The sequence below is a fragment of the Pelophylax lessonae genome (assembly GCF_965119305.1).
Source record: "Pelophylax lessonae genome assembly, chromosome: 7".
NCBI lineage: Eukaryota > Metazoa > Chordata > Amphibia > Anura > Ranidae > Pelophylax > Pelophylax lessonae.
This window is the reverse complement of record NC_138774.1, coordinates 301,107,298-301,128,515: the sequence shown is the minus strand read 5'-3', so window position 1 is coordinate 301,128,515 and position 21,218 is coordinate 301,107,298. Positions and strand designations below refer to the sequence as shown.

The 21,218-nt window shown below is 51.3% G+C and overlaps 1 protein-coding gene across 2 annotated transcripts; it reads right to left on the bottom strand.

The window, feature by feature from the left end:
• Positions 1-401: 401 nt before the first annotated feature.
• On the bottom strand, positions 402-17,612 carry GJB1 (gap junction protein beta 1). 2 transcript variants are annotated; one of them, XM_082264668.1, is made up of 2 exons: positions 17,578-17,612; positions 402-1,461 (listed from the first exon to the last, which is right to left on the bottom strand). In XM_082264668.1, exon 2 carries the CDS (start codon positions 1,449-1,451, stop codon positions 660-662), a length of 792 nt encoding a protein of 263 aa, XP_082120794.1. In that variant the 5' UTR covers positions 1,452-1,461; positions 17,578-17,612; the 3' UTR covers positions 402-659. The 2 variants fall into 2 exon arrangements, with proteins under 2 accessions (XP_082120794.1, XP_082120795.1); XM_082264669.1 differs by lacking the exon at positions 17,578-17,612 and adding an exon at positions 17,237-17,300.
• Between the last annotated feature and the right edge of the window lie 3,606 nt (positions 17,613-21,218).

The following is a 21,218-nucleotide window of genomic DNA, read 5'->3' as shown; positions in this document are numbered from 1 at the left end:
TACCCAGTCCGTACCAGTATAGATCCTAACACATTACCCAGTCCGTACCAGTATAGATCCTAACACATTACCCAGTCCATACCAGTATAGATCCTAACACATTACCCAGTCCATACCAGTATAGATCCTAACACATTAGGCTGATACCAGGCCAGGTTCAGGTACTCACATGCACAGTGGCCACCTACCTGCAGGGATTGGTTCTTCCATATCTACCAGGATTTCAGCTTCAGGAAATGTTTTTGTGGAGAAAACGCACCTAACATCCGGACAGACGGTTTTAAGGATTTAATTTTTTTAATTTCAAATCACATCGATATTAAAACATTATAACAGTAAAAATCCACCCATAATCCCTGCAGGAAAAAATGGACACCCATCCCCCCCCTCCCTCCCCCCCCCCCCCCCATTGTTACCAAAAAATACTGCACGAAGCACCTGTGAATGGTGGACCGCCGGCAACTGGCGAGCACAAAATAGAGGGGTGGCGGAGCACTCGCCATCATCACCCTGACGAGGAGGACGTGTCACCACCTCTTGTGCAAATATTGCCATCAATTAGTCATGTGCTTGTCCCTAAGACAGGTCCTCATGAAACCCAAACCTCCTCTCCAGTCCATCACTTGGAATGACCGCAGTCCCACGTATTGGCATGGTCTCTAGGATGTGGCACAATGCTCTCCTTTCTCTTGGCCTGGCTGGGCCTTCTTCATACTGTCTACAGTGAGCAGCGTGTTCATCTCGTTCTGCCGGCTCTCGTGGCCTCGGTACGAGTCTTCATGTCTGAGCCGCCTCCGGGCGCAAGCCTTCCCGATGAGGAAGAAGAGCTCAGACACGTTCAGCACGATGCAGATCCCTGAGGTGGCCAGCATAAAAATGGTAAATATGGTCTTCTCCGTGGGGCGAGACACGAAGCAGTCCACGGTGTTGGGGCAGGGGTATTCTCCGCACTTGACCAGCCGTATCATGGCGTATCCGGGGTAGATGTGGTAGAAGAGGTACATGAAGGCCACCTCGAAGATGAGCCTGAAGAACACGCTCAACATGTAGGTCCACCACAGGGTGCCGGAGATACGGATCTTATGTTTCTTCACCTCCGCCAGCTCCTTCGGGTCGTCGTGGCCGGTGACTCGTAAGACTTTCTTCTCCTGGTGCTGCAGGTGAGCCACGTGCATGGCCACGAGGAGGGCCGGTGTGGACACGATGATGAGCTGCAGGGCCCATAGACGGATGTGGGAGATGGGGAAGAAGTGGTCGTAGCAGACGCTGTTACATCCGGGCTGTTGGGTGTTGCAGGTGAAGGCGGACTTCTCGTCCCCCCATACGCTTTCCGCGGCCACCACCAGCACCATGATACGGAATATGAAGACCACCGAGAGCCATATGCGGCCGATGCCCGTGGCATGGCGGTTCACACCACTCAGAATGGCGTACAATCCGGCCCAATTCATCCTGGATCAGCTGCAAAGAAAGAGAGAGAAATAAGTCAATGTCGCCATATGTAATCCCCGACACCCCCAGAAAACTCAACACCAATATAACAATAAAGACACGATTGGTAGAAAATAATTACAAATCCCGGGAGCCACACATCAAGGCAAGACCTGCTGTATGATAGTGAATGGCAGTCTCAGCCTTGACCCCCACCAGGCCACGCCCCCAGCGTGTTTCACTCTGCCCATTGGAGTTTACTTATGGGGATGGATAAAGAAGCTGAAGTCAGGCCACGCCCCCAACGTGTTTCACTCTGTCCACTGGAGTTTACTTATAGGGATGGATAAAGAAGCTGAAGCCAGGCCACACCTCTAATGTGTTTCACTCTGCCAACCGGAGCTTACTCATGGGGATGGATAAAGAAACTCAAGCCAGGCCACGCCCCCAAGGTGTTTCACTCTGCCCACAGGAGTTTACTTATGGGGATGGATAAAGAAACTAAAGCCAGGCCACACCTCTAATGTGCTTCACTCTGCCAACCGGAGCTTACTCATGGGGATGGATAAAGAAACTGAAGCCAGGCCACGCCCCCAAGGTGTTTCACTCTGCCCACAGGAGTTTACTTATGGGGATGGATAAAGAAGCTAAAGCCAGGCCACACCTCTATTGTGTTTCACTCTGCCAACCGGAGCTTACTCATGGGGATGGATAAAGAAACTAAAGCCAGGCCACGCCCCCGCGCATTTCACTACGCCCACCGGAGCTTAAGAAAATAACACTAAGCCATGCTCACTCTGCCCACAGAAGCTTACTCATGGGAATGGATAAAGAAAATAACACTAGGCCACGCCCCCAACACATTTCATTCTGCCCACCGGAGCTTAATAAAATATCACTAAGCCATGCTCCCAACGCGTTTCACTCTGCCCACAGAAGCTTACTCATGGGGATTAATATCAAAACTAATACCAGAGGAGGTGTGGGCACATACAGCTTAGAGGGGCAGAAGGTTTTTGCTAGAAGGGGGACATTTTTTTAGGGGGGGGATATGGGGAGAGAGGGGATTTCAGCTGGGGGGGCGAAGATTTTTTCTGCTAGGGGGGAGGGATTTCAGCAGGGGGGCGGATTTGTACAGGGAGGAGGGGGGATTTATGCAGCATGCAGATTATTGCTCATTTCATTTCTGACACATAATGCTCATAAATCCCGGGGGGCTCACACAATTCGGCCTGTTCACCCTGGGCTCTAGATGACCTTGTTCTGGCACTGTCCCTGGTGATCCTGCCATAAAGATCACTTCCTGTTGTAGGGTGACAACACTCTGCTTCTATATCCCAATTGTGCTCATGTGTTGTCGTCCTGTCACATGGGCTTCCAATGGAGACTACAAGCAGCCATGTCAACAGGCATCACACAGACATGGTCCAATGGTATCACCATGTCAGTAACCACATGTCCATATCATATACACTGCACTGCGGTCCTAAGTATAGTGCCTTGAAAAAGTATTCACACCCCTTGAAATTTCCCACATTTTCTCATGTTACAACCAAAAACGTAAATGTATTTTATTGGGATTTGATGTGATGGACCGACACAAAGTGGCCATAATTGTGAAGTGGAAGGAAAATGATACAAATAAATCTGTGAAAAGTGTGGCAAGACTGGTAGAGACATCCCCAAAAAGACTTGCAGCTGTAATTGGAGGGAAAGGCGGTTCTACAAAGTATTGACTCTGGGGGGTGAATACAAATGCAGCCACACTTTTCACAGATTTATTTGTATCATTTATCATTTTCCTTCCACTTCACAATTATGGCCACTTTGTGTCGGTCTATCACATAAAATCCCAATAAAATACAATTACGTCTTTGGTTGTAACATGAGAAAATGTGGGAAATGTCAGGGGGGGTGTGTTATACCTGAAGGGTTTCACATGTACTGTCACTTTAAGGCTGGCTCCACCCAGGAGTGATGACAAGGGTCAAGGGGCAGAGTGGCCATCTTTAGACACATGTAGAGATGTATTGATATGCAGAGCTGTTCTGTAATGCTGTACAGTGAGTCCTGAATAAACATCCGTTGTTCCAGACCAGAGTCCTGTGTCTCTCACAACACGGAGAATATAACAGTGGCGACGAGGATGGGATTTACAAGGTTACTATCCGTGTGAGAAAGGAAAGGAAGAAAAAAAAAAACTCTGGATTGTCAGGAATACAAACACCCACAGAGCCCAGCAGGAAAATGTCATTGATCGGGACATTAAGTGAATTTGATGGCGAACAGACAACGTGGATTTCTTGGATTGAAAGATTAGAACAATATTTCTGTGCAAATGCCATCCCAGGCGACAGGCAAGTAGCAGTGTTTCTGACAGTGGTTGGTGCTAGGACATATGACACTCTTAGGGATCTCCTTTTCCCTGAAAAACCAGCAACTAAGACTTTGGCAGAGCTCCTGACACTGTTAGGAAATCACTTCCAGCCTAAACCACTAGAGATTGCAGAAAGATTCCGGTTCTATCAGTGGCAGCAGCAGCCAGGTGAAGATATTAAGGCTTATGTGCTCGCCCTTCGCAGACTAGCCTCAACCTGTTCTTTTGGGGAGTATTTACCAACTGCACTGAGGGATAAGTTTGTCATGGGACTGAATAGTGAGTCTAGCCAAAAGAGACTGTTAACAGAGAAAGACCTTACCCTTACAAAGGCAATTGAGATAGCTTCAGTGATGGAAATGGCTGTGAAAGATACAGAAGCTTTGAACCCCCAGAGCAGAAGGGAAGAGGTTAAAGAGGAAGTTTTCAGAACAGCAGTCAAGCAAACTGCAGCTAACTGTAAATATAGAACCTCACCAACCAGGACGTCAGCTTGCTACCGTTGTGGGAATACAGACCATGATCACAAAGTCTGCCGGTTTAAGGATCAGCTCTGTCATAATTGTGGTAAGGCAGGCCATCTGAAACGAGTCTGCCGTAGTAAGAAGGTGCGAAATAAACAACCTCTGAACCCCAGGACAAAGGCATATATGGTGGGAAGATATACATCGTCATCTGAATCAGAGGATGAGGAAGTGCTCCACAGATTGGACATACATCATATGCATTCAGCACCCTCAGCAATGACTGTAGAGGTAACCGTGGAAGGAAAGAAACTCAAGATGGATGTAGACACAGGAGCAGCAGTTTCAGTTATCACCCAGAAACAATGGAGAAAACTTCTGATCCGAACAACTGTCCGTCCAACACCAATCAAACTGCAGACATATTCAAAGCAGATACTCCACCCACTGGGGTACGTGAAAGTACAGGTATCCTACAAGGGTCAGACAAAGAGAATGCCATTATATATCCTAGAACATGGGGGACCCCCTCTTTTTGGGAGAGACTGGATTGCTCACTTTGGCATGCCAGACATCGCCATTAACCCCTGCAACACCGTGACCATCCCATCAGGGGATGAAGAGGGATGGGTGAAGTCCCTGAAACAGCGATTCCCGCAAGTCTTTGATAACCATTTGGGAAAAATAAAGCATGACTGTGTGAGACTCAGGCTGAAACCCAATGCCCAGCCTAGGTTCTTCAAAGCTCGGACGGTACCTTTCGCACTCCGAGCAGGTGTGGAAGCTGAACTAAGCCGGCTGGAGGAACAAGGTGTCATCTCAAAGGTAGAGCACAGCGAGTGGGCATCACCAGTTGTACCAGTAAAGAAAGCGAATGGGGACTTACGCATTTGTGGCGATTTCCGCATGGCACTAAATTCTCAACTGGAGATAGACCAGTATCCCCTACCCAGAGTAGATGACATTTTTGCCTCTCTTGCAGGAGGTCAAAAGTTCACCAAGCTTGATCTCAGGCAAGCTTATTTACAGTTTGAGGTCCACCCTTCGTCCCGCAAGTTTCTAACAATCAACACTCACAAGGGACTGTATGAATACAATCGGATGGTGTTTGGGGTAGCCTCCGCCCCAGCCATTTGGCAACGCAAAATGGATGAGATTTTGGCGGACATTCCTTTCACACAGTGCCTGTTAGATGACATGCTCATCACGGGCCTGACGGACCAGGAACACAAGCGTAACGTGGAGCTTGTGTTGGCCAGACTCCAAGAGCAGGGTCTAAAAGTGAACTTAGCGAAATGCCAATTCATGGTACCTAAATTGGAGTTTTGTGGCCACCTTGTGGATGCAGAGGGTATACACACCACGGAAGCCAAAGTTGATGCTTTAGTAAAAGCTCCAGCCCCGACCAACGTCCAGCAGCTGCGATCATACCTGGGCTTGCTGAACTATTACCACAAATTCCTGCCGGATCTAGCACACACTTTGTTTCCATTAAACAAGCTTTTGGAGAAACACTCCAGATGGAACTGGTCGGCTGCATGCCAACGTGCTTTTGAAGTTTCTAAGCGAAAGCTGTTGGCGTCACGCATGCTCGTGCACTATGACCTCCAAAGGCCTCTCACCTTGGCTTGTGATGCCTCACCCTATGGTCTAGGGGCTGTACTATCTCACGTTTTACCAGATGGGTCAGAGAAACCTGTGGCATTCGCCTCCAGGTCCTTGACAAAAGCAGAAAGCAATTACTCTCACATTGACAAAGAGGCTCTGGCGCTCATATGGGCAATTAAGAAGTTTCATCTTTACCTGTATGGTAGGGAATTCACCATACTGACTGATCATAAACCACTCCTTCAGATCTTTAGCCCTGACAAAGGCATCTCCCAGACGACTGCAGCCCGTCTTCAACGCTATGCCCTATTCTTGGGAGCATATAGCTACAAAATCCAGTATCGCAGCCATGATGCCAACGCTAATGCAGACGCCATGTCCCGTCTGACAAGGACATTAACAGACTCTTCTCCACCTGTCAAGAGTTGTCGTTACACTAGCCTGTCCTTTCTGTCTTCCGGGGAAGTAGCAGCCCATACAGCCAAAGATACCTTCCTTAAGACAATACTCTCCTGGGTACGGTACGGTTGGCCTGCAACTGTCACACAGGATTATGAGCCTTACTTCCGTAGGCGTCTGGAATTAACTGTGTCTGGCAACTGTGTTTTATGGGGAGACCGAGTGATCGTTCCACAGACCCTCCGGAGACACATTCTGGAATTGCTACATACTGGTCATCCCGGGGGCACACGTATGAAACAAAAGGCCCGAGGCTATGTGTGGTGGCCAAACCTCGACTCCGATATCACGACATATGTGAATGCGTGTGCTGGATGTGCACAAACTGCGAGAGACCCTCCTCGAGGGTGCGTCCAGCCCTGGACTTGGCCCACGGTTCCCTGGTTTCGCCTACACTTGGACTTTGCAGGCCCGATCAGAGGACACACCTTTTTGATCATTATTGATGCCCATTCAAAGTGGCCTGAGGTCGTTCCTGTTACTCAGCCAACGACTAAGGCGACGATTTCCATACTGTTACATCTCGCTGCTACGTTTGGATACCCCAGAGAAATTGTCACAGACAACGGTGCACAATTCACAAGCCAGGAGTTTCAGGGTTTCCTGACTGCCCACAACATCAAACACAAGTTGACCGCACCTTACCACCCGGCTACAAATGGTCAAGCAGAAAGGTTTGTACAGACCTTCAAACGCTATTTCAAAGCTACTGTGGCTACAAGTAAACAACAGTCCCTGTCACCCCAGCAGCTGGACTCCTTCCTTTCTGCTTACAGAACCACACCACATGCAACCACTGGGAAAACTCCAGCTGAACTTCTTTTGGGTCGGCAGCCATGGACTGTTTTGGATATGCTCCGCCCTCAAACGGTCCAGGAACATGTACGGCAGTCCCAAGACAAGAGGGTCGAACACGACGAGATTCCCCGGTTTACAGCCCAGCAAAAGGTATGGGCCCGATCTTATGGCGCTTCCAACACTCGTTGGCTTCCTGCTATCGTCGCAGAGACTTTGGGACCCAAAATGTATAGGGTCTGCCTGGAAGATGGTTCCATTTGCAGAAGGCATGTGGACCAATTGCGTTCTCGTTCTCAGCTGCCCGAATCCCTGACATCGGCTGCACCTCCAGTGTCTCAAGGATCTGCTCCTACCGGATCAGGAGGCATTGAGACTGATGCTTGGGGAGACTCTGAACTTTTGAACTCAGCTCCAACAGAGCCCTCCAGCCCTGGTCCAGAGGTCTGCTCACCCTCTGAGCTAGGGAATCCCCTCTTGGCCCCGCCGGTGTCCATTCCGGCCAGCCCTGCTTCCTCCAGCCCCGAGTCGCTGGGTGCCCGTCCTCAACGACACTGTCGCCCTCCTGACCGGTTTCAAATGCAAGACCGGTTACGAGACTTTCGACGGGCCCGCCGAAAGTGATCCGCTGCCATTTTCCCCCCGGAGCTTCCCTGGAAGTTGTTCTCACATCCGGACGTGGAAGAAACCATGTAAATCTCCTGAGTTGGAGGACTGTATTGGACAATTATGAGTTACTGTTTTATGCCTGTTCTCGTTTTGTTGTTTTTTTTTTTGTTTTTTGTTTTTTTTTTTAGGTATGGATGGAAGGTGTTATACCTGAAGGGTTTCACATGTACTGTCACTTTAAGGCTGGCTCCACCCAGGAGTGATGACAAGGGTCAAGGGGCAGAGTGGCCATCTTTAGACACATGTAGAGATGTATTGATATGCAGAGCTGTTCTGTAATGCTGTACAGTGAGTCCTGAATAAACATCCGTTGTTCCAGACCAGAGTCCTGTGTCTCTCACAACACGGAGAATATAACAGGGTGAATACTTTTACAAGGCTCTGTATGTCTCCGCACTGTGCACAATGGTCATCAAAAGAAAACTAACTAACCCGTGGCATCTTATTAGCTTTATTTATATTTTTGAAGCAATTTGTAATTGTGATATATAAATAAAGAAAGAAAAAGACAACAAAATGATACAAAAATCAACAAAAAGGAAAAAAAAAAACATTAAAGTGACAGTACACAAATATCAAATACACAAAAATAAAATTACAAACAACACAATAAATAAATGAAACTGCCCCCGCCCTCACCCTCGCCCCCACCTTCGCCCCTGCTCTAGCCCCCCGCCCTCGCCCTCCCTTAACCCTGCCCTCGCCCCTGCCCATGCCCCCCACCTTCGCCCCCACCCTCGCCCCCATACATATAGAAGACAGCAGAGATGTCTATATCGAGCTTAGAGAGAATCCATTAGCAGAAAATGAATTCCACCCAAATCCCTCCAATCGTATTTCCTATAAGCGGATCTCTGGGATCCTCACTGTAGCGGGATCTCACCACCATATACTATAGCGCAGCATTTCTCTGCATTGTGATCCATTCATTCATTGTTACTTAACCAGTCAGGGTGATGGAAGTCGATGTTGGCGAATTCCGATGAAATAACGATGATGATTGAGAATGATGAGGAAATGATTGATAAAAAATAAACATAGGAAGTTTCTGTCCGCGATGAATGCAGACGCTCACAAACCTCCCGACTTCCCGAGATAAGAGAGCGCGACACCTTTGAATCTCAAAGTATGTAGGTAAAGGACACGCCCCCTGCCACGCCCTCAGTTACGCAGACCACAAAAGATTAGTAAGCAAAAAAATGACCGGTTAGTCCTCAAATGATGTAAACACTTTTCCTTTATTCTGTCCAGTCACCATGACAATCACTGAGAGGAAGGGGGGCTTCCTGCAATATGACACTATCAGAGCCAAAAGACAGAGGGACCACTAAGAAGGCAGGGGGACAACTGAGGAGGAGAGAGGGACAACTGAGGGGGACAATTGAGGAGGATAGAGGGACAACTGAGGGGGACAGAGGGACAACTGAGGGGGTCAAAGGGACAACTGAGGAGGCAAGAAGGACAACTGAGGGGGACAACTGAGGAGGATAGAGGGACAATCAAGGGACAACTGTGGAGGACATAGGGACAACTGAGGGGGACAACTGAGGAGGACAGAAGTCCAACCGAGGGGGGTTTACTGAGGAGGAGAGAGGGACAACTGAGGGATCGGAGGGACAACTGAGGGGGACAACTGAGGAGGAGAGAGGGACAACAAAGGGGGTCAGAGGGACAACTGAGGAGGAGAGAAGGACAACTGAAGAGGACAACTGAGGACAAAGGGACAACTGAGGGGGGACAACTGAGGAGGACAACCTGGGGATAGGAGAGGGACATATGAGAAAGATAGAGACACAACTGAGGAGGACAGAGGGATAACTGAGGAAGACAGAGGGAATGAGGGGGACAATTGGGGCAGAATGAGAGACAACTGGGGAGGAGAGAGGGACAACTGAGGGGGCCAGAGGGACAACAGAGGAGGACAAATGAGGAGGAGAGAGGGACAACTGAGGAGTAGGTATGATCGAACTTTTGAAAAGTTTGGTTCGACCAGAACACCCGAACTTCCCGAAAGTTCAGTTCGGATTCCAGAACCCCATTGAAATCAATGGGACCCGAACTTCTGTCATCAAAAAACACCATTTTGAAGCCCTAAAACCCAATAAATGCCCCTAAAAAGTGCCTAGGGTTCTGGGTCATGCCCCAGGGTCTATTAATCACACAAAAAAAGTTCTTAAAAATTGTCGTTTTTGATAGAGAGCCAATTATTGGAAAAGTTATTGAAAAAAAAAAGAGATTTCTTTGGATTTAGTGTCTGGGGGGTCTAAAAAGTGTACCTGTGAAGTTTCAGCTCTGTAGCATGTCCAGAACCAGAAAAAAAAGATTGTTTGTCTTAGAATTGCAGTAGAGCAGGGATGGGGCTCCGCTATTTTCACACCTGGGCGTTTTTGTTGCAGACGTTTTTTTGGGCATTTTCTGGGCGTCTTTGGAGGCAGGCATGACATCTGAACTTCTGTATAGGGGTATATATACACACACACATATATGTATTTATACACATACACACATATAGGTGTGATAGGAGCGGAGCCCTATGCCTGCAAATAATTTCCTTAGCACAGGCATAGGGTTCCGCTACTTTCACACCTATATGTGTGTATGTGTATATATACATATATGTGTGAGTGTATATATACCCCTATACAGAAGTTCAGATGTTATGCCTGCCTCCAAAGACGTCAACAAAAAAACACCAATAAACGCCTGAAACAAAAACGGCCAGGTGTGACAGGATCGGAGCCCCATCTCTGCGCTATTGAAATTCTAAGAAAAATAATCTTTTTTCTATGGCGGTCACCCTGACATGGAAGGGTTTGGTCACCCTGGCATAGCAGTCAGTGTCAGTTCACCCTACACTACACTACGATCCCCTTACACTTAACACTTTCCCTACAGAAACTAGATTATTGAATCTAACTATAGTGGAAAATAGTACCCTAACTACACTAGATATCCCTTTCCTCACACTAATAATTGCTAAATGACACTTTGTAGCAGAAGTAACAGAACTGCTTCCACTCTCTTCCACAGCCCTGTATTACAATGCTAGAGATTTGGCGGGGCTATGTTATATACTGGGGGGCGTATTCACTACTGATTGGCCTAGGGACCCCCTAGTCACTCCAATCACATTCCTAGCATCCTCCTGCCCCCTCAATTGGCTTTTACTGATGGTTCTGGTCCAATCACAGGCTTTTAAAGCCCAGTTCCTGTCCCATGGCATTTTGGTCGGTTCTGGTTGCTGAATTCCGAACTTTTTCCGCAAAAAGTGTGGAATTCAGCTGAATTTCGAACAGTCAATGTTCGGGTTGAACCGATGGTCGACCCGAACCGTTCGATCATCCCTACTGAGGAGGTCCAAGGGACAACTGAGGAGGAGAGAGGGACAACCGAGGAGGACAACTGGCGAGGAGAGAGGGACAACTGAGGAGGACAGAGGGACAACCAAGGAGGAGAGAGGGACAACTGAGGGGAACAGAGGGACAACTGAGGGGAACAGAGGTACAACTGAGGAGGAGAGAGGGACAACCGAGGAGGACAACTGGCGAGGAGAGAGGGACAACTGAGGAGGACAGAGGGACAACCAAGGAGGAGAGAGGGACAACTGAGGGGAACAGAGGGACAACTGAGGGGAACAGAGGTACAACTGAGGAGGAGAGAGGGACATCAGCGGAGAATAAAGGGACAACTGAGGAGGACAACTGGGGAGGAGAGTGGGACAACTGAGGAGGACAGAGGGACAACCAAGGAGGAGAGAGGGACAACTGAGGGGGGGGGGCAACTGAGGAGGAGAGAGGGAAAACTGAGGGACAACTGTGGAGGACGTAGGGACAACTAAGGGGGACAACTGAGGAGGACAACTGAGGAAGACAGAGGAACAACTGAGGAGGACAACCTGGGGATAGGAGAGGGACATATGAGAAGAATAGAGAGACAACTGAGGAGGACTGAGGGATAACTGGGGACAACTGGGAAAGACAGAGGGATAAATGAGGGGGACAACTGGGGCAGAAAGAGGGACAACTGAGGAGGAGAGAGGGACAACTGAGGGGGACAGAGGGACAACAGAGGAGGACAAATGAGGAGGAGAGAGGGAAAACCGAGGAGGACAACTGAGGAGGAGAGAGGGACATCTGAGGGGAATGGAGGGACAACTGAGGAGGAGAGAGGGACATCTGAGGGGAATGAAGGGACAACTGAGGAGGACAACTGGGGAGGAGAGAGGGACAACTAAGGAGGACAGAGAGACAACCGAGGAGGAGAGAGGTACACCTGAGGAAGACAGAGGTACACCTGAGGATGAGAGGGACAACTGAGGGGAACAGAGGGACAACTATGGAGGACAGAGGGACAACTGAGGATGAGAGAGGGACAACTGAGGAGGGAAGAGGGACAACTGAGAATGAGAGAGGGACAACTGAGGGGAACAGAGGGACAACTGAGGAGGGAAGAGGGACAACTATGGAGGACAGAGGTACAGAGTGGTATAGTCATAAAAGGGGGACAGAGGAATTTAGTCCTAATAAGGGTCAGTCCCTTCTAATCAGCAATCAGGCAATATCGATCGAGTAGTAGGAAGCCCCTGTAATGTATCCATTCACTCCGATACATTGTTTCCATTTTCAGAACATGAATTGGATTGTTCTAGAATGGATAATAATATCTCAGCGGGTGACATACCTCCCTGGGGTAATGATGACTGCAGCCTTGTCTCTGTACAGTCCCACAACTTTTGGCCATACTAAGGAATATTTGATGTGCAGCCTCCTCGTCCCCCAAGCACATTCCATAGACGAGGAGTAGAATTCACCATCATTGCCCTCTCCGGAAACTGCCCGTCATCTGAAGACATTCGAAGCCTTTTCACTTCATACATTCGTTAGAAAGGTGTATTTGTTGACCTTCCACTCCCCACGCGTTCCCCTCCCCTCCATTCCACAGCCCCAAAGAATGAAGTCTCTCAGGTTTGGTGTGAACTGTGTGAAATGTCACCCACATACAGCGTCACCTCCTCAATGGACAACGGTCAACTCAAGCAGACAGCCAGACCTGCTAGGCAAGATCCCAATCACTGCAATCTCCTCTGACATTTCCAATCACAGCTTGTATTACAACAACCCTGACATTGAGCTCCTTGTTCAGGCACTTCCTGTTATGGTGACAACACTCTGTCCCTGTATCCTAATTCTGCTCCTGTGTTGTCACCCTGTCACATGATGGAAAGTACAAGTGACCATTCCAGCACACATTACACAGACATGGTCCTCTGGTGTCACCATCAGGAAACCCATCCTGAGAAAAGCCATGCAGCCATCACTGGAGTGTATGGAGACATGAAGTGGCTGCAAAGAGGCTGCAGAAGATCAGCAGCTCCAAAATATAAGGGTGAAAAAAAAAATGGAAGCAAGGATTTTAATAACCATGGCAATTGTTTATGATACACGGTGCAATGCCACCCAGCTATGGTTATATCTACTCTAGGAAAAATCGAATATGTTTTAAACAATATGAACAGCAAAACACAAATCATTAACACCAACCTAGAGATGGTGGGGTCAGAGCCGGCCTCATAAGACTACCGCCCCCCCCCCTCCCTATCATAAACACCAACCTAGAGATGGTGGGGTCAGAGCCGGCCTCATAAGACTCCCCCCCCCCCTCCCTATCATAAACACCAACCTAGAGATGGTGGGGTCAGAACCGGCCTCATAAGACTACCGCCCCCCCCCCCTCCCTATCATAAACACCAACCTAGAGATGGTGGGGTCAGAAGCGGCCTCATAAGACTCCCCCCCCCTCCCCCGCTTCTTCCCTATCAATAACATCAGACTAGAGATGGTGGGGTCAGAAGCGGCCTCATAAAACTCCCCCCTTCTCCCCCGCTTCTTCCCTATCAATGAGACCAGACTAGAGATGGTGGGGTCAGAGCCGGCCTCATAAGACTACCGCCCCCTCCCTATCATAAACACCAACCTAGAGATGGTGGGGTCAGAGCCGGCCTCATAAGACTCCCCCCCACTTCTTCCCTAGCAATAAGACCAGACTAGAGATGGTGGGGTCAGAACCGGCCTCATAAGACTCCTCCCCCCCCCCACCCTATCATTAACACCAGACTAGAGATGGTAGGGTCAGAAGCGGCCCCAGAAGACTCCCCCCCCTTCCCTATCATAAACACCAACCTAGAGATGGTGGGGTCAGAAGCGGCCTCATAAGACTCCCCCCCCCTCCCCCGCTTCTTCCCTATCAATGAGACCGGACTAGAGATGGTGGGATCAGAACCGGCCTCATAACACTACCACCCCCCCCCCTTCCCTATCATAAACACCGACCTAGAGATGGTAGAATCAGAACCGGCCTCATAAGACTCCCCCCCTTCCCTATCAATAACACTAGACTAGAGATGGTGGGGTCAGAACCGGCCTCATAAGACCCCCCCCCCCCCATCATTAACACCAGACAAGAGATGGTGGGGTCAGAACCGGCCTCATAAGACCCCCCCCCCCCCCTTCCCTATCAATAACACTAGACTAGAGATGGTGGGGTCAGAACCGGCCTCATAAGACCCCCCCCCCCCTTCCCTATCAATAACACCAGACTAGAGATGGTAGGGTCAGAACCGGCCTCATAAGACTCCCCCCCCTTTCCTATCAATAACACCAGACTAGAGATGGTGGGGTCAGAACCGGCCTCATAAGACCCCCCCCCATCATTAACACCAGACAAGAGATGGTGGGGTCAGAACCGGCCTCATAAGACCCCCCCTCCCCATCATTAACACCAGACAAGAGATGGTGGGGTCAGAACCGGCCTCATAAGACTCCCCCCCCCCTTCCCTATCAATAACACTAGACTAGAGATGGTAGGGTCAGAACCGGCCTCATAAGACCCCCCCCCTTCCCTATCAATAACACTAGACTAGAGATGGTGGGGTCAGAACTGGCTTTATAAGTCCACCCCCCACCCCCTTTTCCCCTTCCCTACCATTAACACCAGACAAGAGATGGTGGGGTCAGAACCGGCCTCATAAGACCCCCCCTCCCCATCATTAACACCAGACAAGAGATGGTGGGGTCAGAACCTGCCTCATAAGACTCCCCCCCCCCCTTCCCTATTAATAACACTAGACTAGAGATGGTGGGGTCAGAACCGGCCTCATAAGACCCCCCCCCCCCCTTCCCTATCAATAACACCAGACTAGAGATGGTAGGGTCAGAACCGGCCTCATAAGACCCCCCCCCTTCCCTATCAATAACACTAGACTAGAGATGGTGGGGTCAGAACTGGCTTTATAAGTCCACCCCCCACCCCCTTTTCCCCTTCCCTACCATTAACACCAACCTAGAGATGGTAGAGTCAGAACCGACCTCATAAGATTTAACCCCCCCCCCTTTCCCTATCATTAACGCACTACTCCGTCTGCCCCAATACCTGGAAATGTTAGAGGTCTTTATATGTGACTACGGAAACATAACCCCATGTATGGTGGGGATGGGGACACAGACTCTGAGAGGGGGGACAATATCCATGAATCCTCTGCACATGAAATGTTAATACCCCAATATTTGGGAAGAAGATATTGGGGACTTTAGAGGTCCATATATGTGACTATGGAAACACAGCACCGTATATGGTGGGGATGGGGGTACAGGCCCATGTCCATGAATCTCTTACTCATCATCTGTTGACACCAAATACCTCAAAAGTAGATTTTGGTGACTTTAGACGTATATATGGCAGGGATGGGGATTTTGGTGACTTTAGACGTATATATGGCAGGGATGGGGATTTTGGTGACTTTAGACGTATATATGGCAGGGATGGGGATTTTGGGGACTTTGATGAGGGTTAGGGTTAGTGGGGTTAAGGTTAATGGTGGGGGATAGGGGTACAGACCCCGGGAAGGAGACGTTGATGAAACCCATTCTCATAATTTGCCCCAATTTCTGGGAAGATTTTTGGAACTTTAGAGGTATGTATGGTGGGGATGGGGGTACAGACACCGAGAGGAGGACACTCTTCATGAATCCCATGCTCATAATTTGTTAATGCCCCAATATCTGGGAAGATTTTGGGGGACTTTAGAGGTAAGAATGGAGGGGGATGGGAGTACAGACCCCGAGAGGGGGACACTGTTCATAAAACCAATGCTTGAGATTTGCCCCAATATCTGGGAAGATTTTGGGGGGACTTTAGAGGTAAGAATGGAGGGGATAGGGATACAGACCCCGAGAGGGGGACACTGTTCATAAAACCAATGCTCATGATTTGCCCCAATATCTGGGAAGATTTTGGGGACTTTAGAGGTAAGTATGGTAGTGATACAGACCCGAGAGGAGGACACTGTTCATAAAACCAATGCTCATGATTTGCCCCAATATCTGGGAAGATTTTGGGGACTTTAGAGGTAAGAATGGAGGGGATAGGGATACAGACCCCGAGAGGGGGACACTGTTCATAAAACCAATGCTCAAGATTTGCCCCAATATCTGGGAAGATCTGGGGACTTTAGAGGTAAGTATGGAGGGGGACCCCGGGAGGTTGACAAAGTTCATGAAACCCATGCACATGATTTGTCGATGCCCCAATACTTTCAAAGTAAGCTTTGGGGACTTTAGAGGTAAGTGTGGTATGGATAGGGATACAGACCTGAGAGGAGGACATTTCATAAAACCAATGCTCATGATTTGCCCCAATATCTGGGAAGATTTTGGGGACTTTAGAGGTAAGAATGGAGGGGGATGGGAGTACACACCCCGGGAGGTTGACAAAGTTCATGAAACCCATGCTCATGACTTGTTAACGCCCCAATACTTTCAAAGTAAGCTTTGGGGACTTTAGAGGTGGGGATGGGGGTACCATGAAAACCATGCTCATGATTTGTCGATGCCCCAATACCTGGGAAGATTTTGGGGACTTTAGAGGTATGTATGGTGGGGATGGGGGTGCAGACCCTGAGAGGACACTTCATGAAAACCATGCACATGACTTGTTATCGCCCCAATACTTTCAAAGTAAGCTTTGGGGACTTTAGAGGTGGGGATGGGGGTACCATGAAAACCATGCTCATGATTTGTCGATGCCCCAATACCTGGGAAGATTTTGAGGGATTTTAAAGGTACATATGGTGGAGGTGGGGGTACAGACCCTAACCCCTGCTCATGCCCTGTGGGTTCCCCAGTACCTGGTCCGATGGCTCCTCCTCAGTAGGTATCTCAGATGAGGTTTCCTCGCCTTGCGATTTCTTCGAATTCCTCTCCCTGGACAATGTCTTTGGAAGGTCTCTCACCTACAGACAGTCATTCTTTTGCTCAGGCACACTTGTATCTCTGTGTCTGTAGCTGTCACATTTTCCCCGCTCTCTCTCTCTCTGTCACACTGTCTTTCTGCTCTGACTCTACACAATGCCTTCTTTCTCGTTCTCGGTAATACGTACCATTCACTCTGTTCAGACTTCCGCCCACCGGACAGTCACAATGCGTCTTTTTCCCCCGATGGGACATATTCTAATGAGCTGTTTGCTGGCTCAGTGCTGGTCAGTCCCCCCTTTTCCCTTCCATCGGATGGGTGGGGAAGGGGGGGGGACAGTGACTTGGCTTTAGCTCCAGGAGCGGATATTGGGCGAAGGAGTTGGCATTGATGCCAAGTGCCCGTGACACTGGTTGGCGTAACAAATTCATCCCAACAATTCAATACAGATCACATGCCGTGCAGCTTTAGGAGGCATCATCCCTCCATAGAATATCCATAGAATATATAGAGGTCCATTGGTCTTACCTGAATTGGGGGCTCCTGAAGGTCCGGGGCTCTCGTCTGAAGGCAACTCTGCAAAGTTTGTTTCCTCTGCTCCTGACTCTGTATTTATCCCTGGACCTTTATACCTTGGCTGATAATTAATCCAATCATAGGGGGGCATCTGGTTATCTGATCTCTGTGTACTCACAGAGAGGCGTGACTTGTGTGTCACCTATCAATACCTGACAAACCCACCGCCAACCCATGGCCGACTTCCACTGCCAACCATCACATCTCCAACATCAGTCACCATACAGGAGGGTGTGAGGCAGGTTTCACCTTTTCTCCTCAGTGCTGCTGATCTCCTGCAGCCTCTTTGCAGCCACTTCCTGTCTCCATACACTCCAGTGATGACATTTCTCAGGACGGGTTTCCTGATGGTGACACCAGAGGACCGTGTCTGTGTAATGTGTGCTTCATCAGAAGTTCATGTGACGGGGTGACAACGTCAAAGCACAATTAGGGGACAGTGCCAGAGCGTTGTCACCCTATAACAGGAAGTGACCTCCATGGCGGGATCACCGGGGGGTCAGCTGCAGAATTATAAAGATTGAAAATGACTTTTGAAAACCCGAGTTATATCTCCCATGGGATTGTAGTGATTGGGGGGACACCTACCATGGAGGGGTATTGGGGAGGGGGGAGTCTGGCTGTGTCTCTAGAGTTATTGGGGAAGGGGGTCTGGCAGTGTCTCTGGAGTTGGGGTGGGGGGGGGTCTGGCTGTGTTTTCAGAGTTAGGGGGGGTTTGGTTGTGTCTCCGGAGTTAGTGGGGGGTCTGGCTGTGTCTCCGGAGTTTGGGGGGGGGGGTCATCTGGCTGTGTCTCCGGAGTTCGGGGGGGGGGCCTGGCTGTGTCTCCGGAGTTGGGGGGGTCTGGCTGTGTCTCCGGAGTTGGGATGGGGGGGGGGGTCTGGCTGTGTCTCTGGAGTTCGGGGGGGTCTGGCTGTGTCTCTGGAGTTGGGGGAGTCTGGCTGTGTCTCTGGAGTTGGGGGAGTCTGGCTGTGTCTCTGGAGTTGGGGGAGTCTGGCTCTGTCTCTGGAGTTGGGAGGGGGGTCTGGCTGTGTCTCTGGAGTTGGGGTGGGGGGGAGTTTGGCTGTGTCTCTGGAGTTGGGGTGGGGGGAGTCTGGCTGGGTCTCTGGAGTTGGGGTGGGGGGGAGTTTGGCTGTGTCTCTGGAGTTGAGGTGGGGGGAATCTGGCGGGGGTGGGGTCTGGCTGTGTCTCCAGAGTTGGGGGGGGCTGGCTGTGTCTCCGGAGTTGGGGGGGGATCTGGCTGTGTCTCCGGAGTTGGGGGGTCTGGCTGTGTCTCTGGAGTTGGGGGGGTCTGGCTGTGTCTCCGGAGTTGGGGGGGGGGGGGGTCTGGCTGTGTCTCCGGAGTTGGGGTGGGGGGAGTCTGGCTGTGTCTCTGGAGTTGGGGTGGGGGGAGTCTGGATGTGTCTCTGGAGTTGGGGTGGGGGAGTCTTGCTGTGTCTCTGGAGTTGGGGGGGTCTGGCTGTGTCTCTGCAGTTGGGGGGGTCTGGCTGTGTCTCCAGAGTTGGGGGGGTTCTAGCTATGTCTCCAGAGTTGGGGTCTGGCTGTCTCTCTGGAGTTGGGGGGGTCTGGCTATGTCTCTGGAGTTGGGGGGGGGGGGGTCTGGCTGTTTCTCTGGAGTTGGGGGGGGTCTGGCTGTGTCTCCAGAGTTAGGGGGGGGGTCTGGCTTTGTCTCCAGAGTCGGGGGGGGGTCTGGCTGTGTCCCCGGAGTTAGGGGGGGTTCTAGATATATATCTACAGATTTGGGGGGGTTCTAGCTATGTCTCCGGAGTTGGGGGGGTCTGGCTGTGTCTCCAGAGTTGGGGGGGCTGGCTGTGTCTCCGGAGTTGGGGGGGTCTGGCTGTGTCTCCAGAGTTGGGGGGGCTGGCTGTGTCTCCGGAGTTGGGGGGGGGGGATTTGGCTGTGTCTCCGTAGTTGGGGGGGGGGGGTCTGGCTGTGTCTCCAGAGTTAGGGGGGGTCTGGCTGTGTCTCTGGAGTTGGGAGGGGTCTGGTTGTATCTCCGAAGTTGGGGGGGGTCTGGCTGTGTCTCTGGAGTGGGGGGGGGGGGGGGTCTGGCTGTGTCTCTAGAGTTGGGGGGGTCTGGCTGTGACTCCAGAGTTAGGGGGGTTCTGGCTGTGTCTCCAGAGTTAGGGGGGGTCTGGCTGTGTCTCCGGAGTTGGGGGGGGTCTGGCTGTATCTCCGAAGTTGGGGGTCTGGCTGTGTCTCTGGAGTTGGGGGGGTCTGGCTGTGTCTCCGGAGTTGGGGGGGGGGTCTGGCTGTGTCTCCAGGAGTTGGGGGGGGGGTCTGGCTGTGTCTCTAGAGTTGGGGGGGGTCTGGCTGTGTCTCCGGAGTTGGGGGGTCTGGCTCTGTCTCCGGAGTTGGGGGGTCTGGCTGTGTCTCCGGAGTTGGGGGGGGGGGTCTGGCTGTGTCTCCAGGAGCTGGGGGGGGGGGTCTGGCTGTGTCTCTAGAGTTGGGGGGGTCTGGCTGTGTCTCCGGAGTTGGGCGGTCTGGCTCTGTCTCCGGGGTTGGGGGGTCTGGCTGTTTCTCCGGAGTTGGGGGGGTCTGGCTGTGTCTCCGGAGTTGGGGGGGGTCTGGCTGTATCTCCGAAGTTGGGGGTCTGGCTGTGTCTCTGGAGTTGGGGGGGTCTGGCTGTGTCTCCGGAGTTGGGGGGGTCTGGCTGTGTCTCCGGAGTTGGGGGGGTCTGGCTGTATCTCCGAAGTTGGGGGGGTCTGGCTGTGTCTCTGGAGTTGGGAGGGGTCTGGCTGTTTCTCTGGATTTGGGGGGGGGGTCTGGCTGTGTCTCCGGAGTTGGGGGGGTTTGGCTTTGTCTCCAGAGTCAGGGGGGGTCTGGCTCTGTCCCCGGAGTTAGGGGGGGTTCTAGCTATGTCTCCAGAGTTGGGGGGGCTGGCTGTGTCTCCGGAGTTGGGGGGGGTCTGGCTGTGTCTCCAGAGTTGGGGGGGGCTGGCTGTGTCTCTGGAGTTGGGGGGGGGTCTGGCTGTGTCTCCGGAGTTGGGGGGGTCTGGCTGTGTCTCCGGAGTGGGGGGCTGTGTCTCCAGAGTTAGGGGGGGTCTGGCTGTGTCTCCAGAGTTAGGGGGGGTCTGGCTGTGTCTCTGGAGTTGGGGGGGGTCTGGCTGTATCTCCGAAGTTGGGGGTCTGGCTGTGTCTCTGGAGTTGGGGGGGTCTGGCTGTGTCTCCGGAGTTGGGGGGGTCTGGCTGTATCTCCGAAGTTGGGGGTCTGGCTGTGTCTCTGGAGTTGGGGGGGTCTGGCTGTGTCTCCGGAGTTGGGGGGGGTCTGGCTGTGTCTCTGGAGTTGGGGGGGTCTGGCTGTGTCTCCGGAGTTGGGGGGGGTCTGGCTGTATCTCCGAAGTTGGGGGTCTGGCTGTGTCTCTGGAGTTGGGGGGGTCTGGCTGTGTCTCCGGATTTGGGGGGGTCTGGCTGTGTCTCCGGAGTTGGGGGGGGGGGGGTCTGGCTGTGCCTCCAGGAGTTGGGGGGGGGGGTCTGGCTGTGTCTCCGGAGTTGGGGGGGGGGTCTGGCTGTGTCTCTAGAGTTGGGGGGGTCTGGCTGTGTCTCTAGAGTTGGGGGGTCTGGCTGTGTCTCCAGAGTTGGGGGGTCTGGCTGTG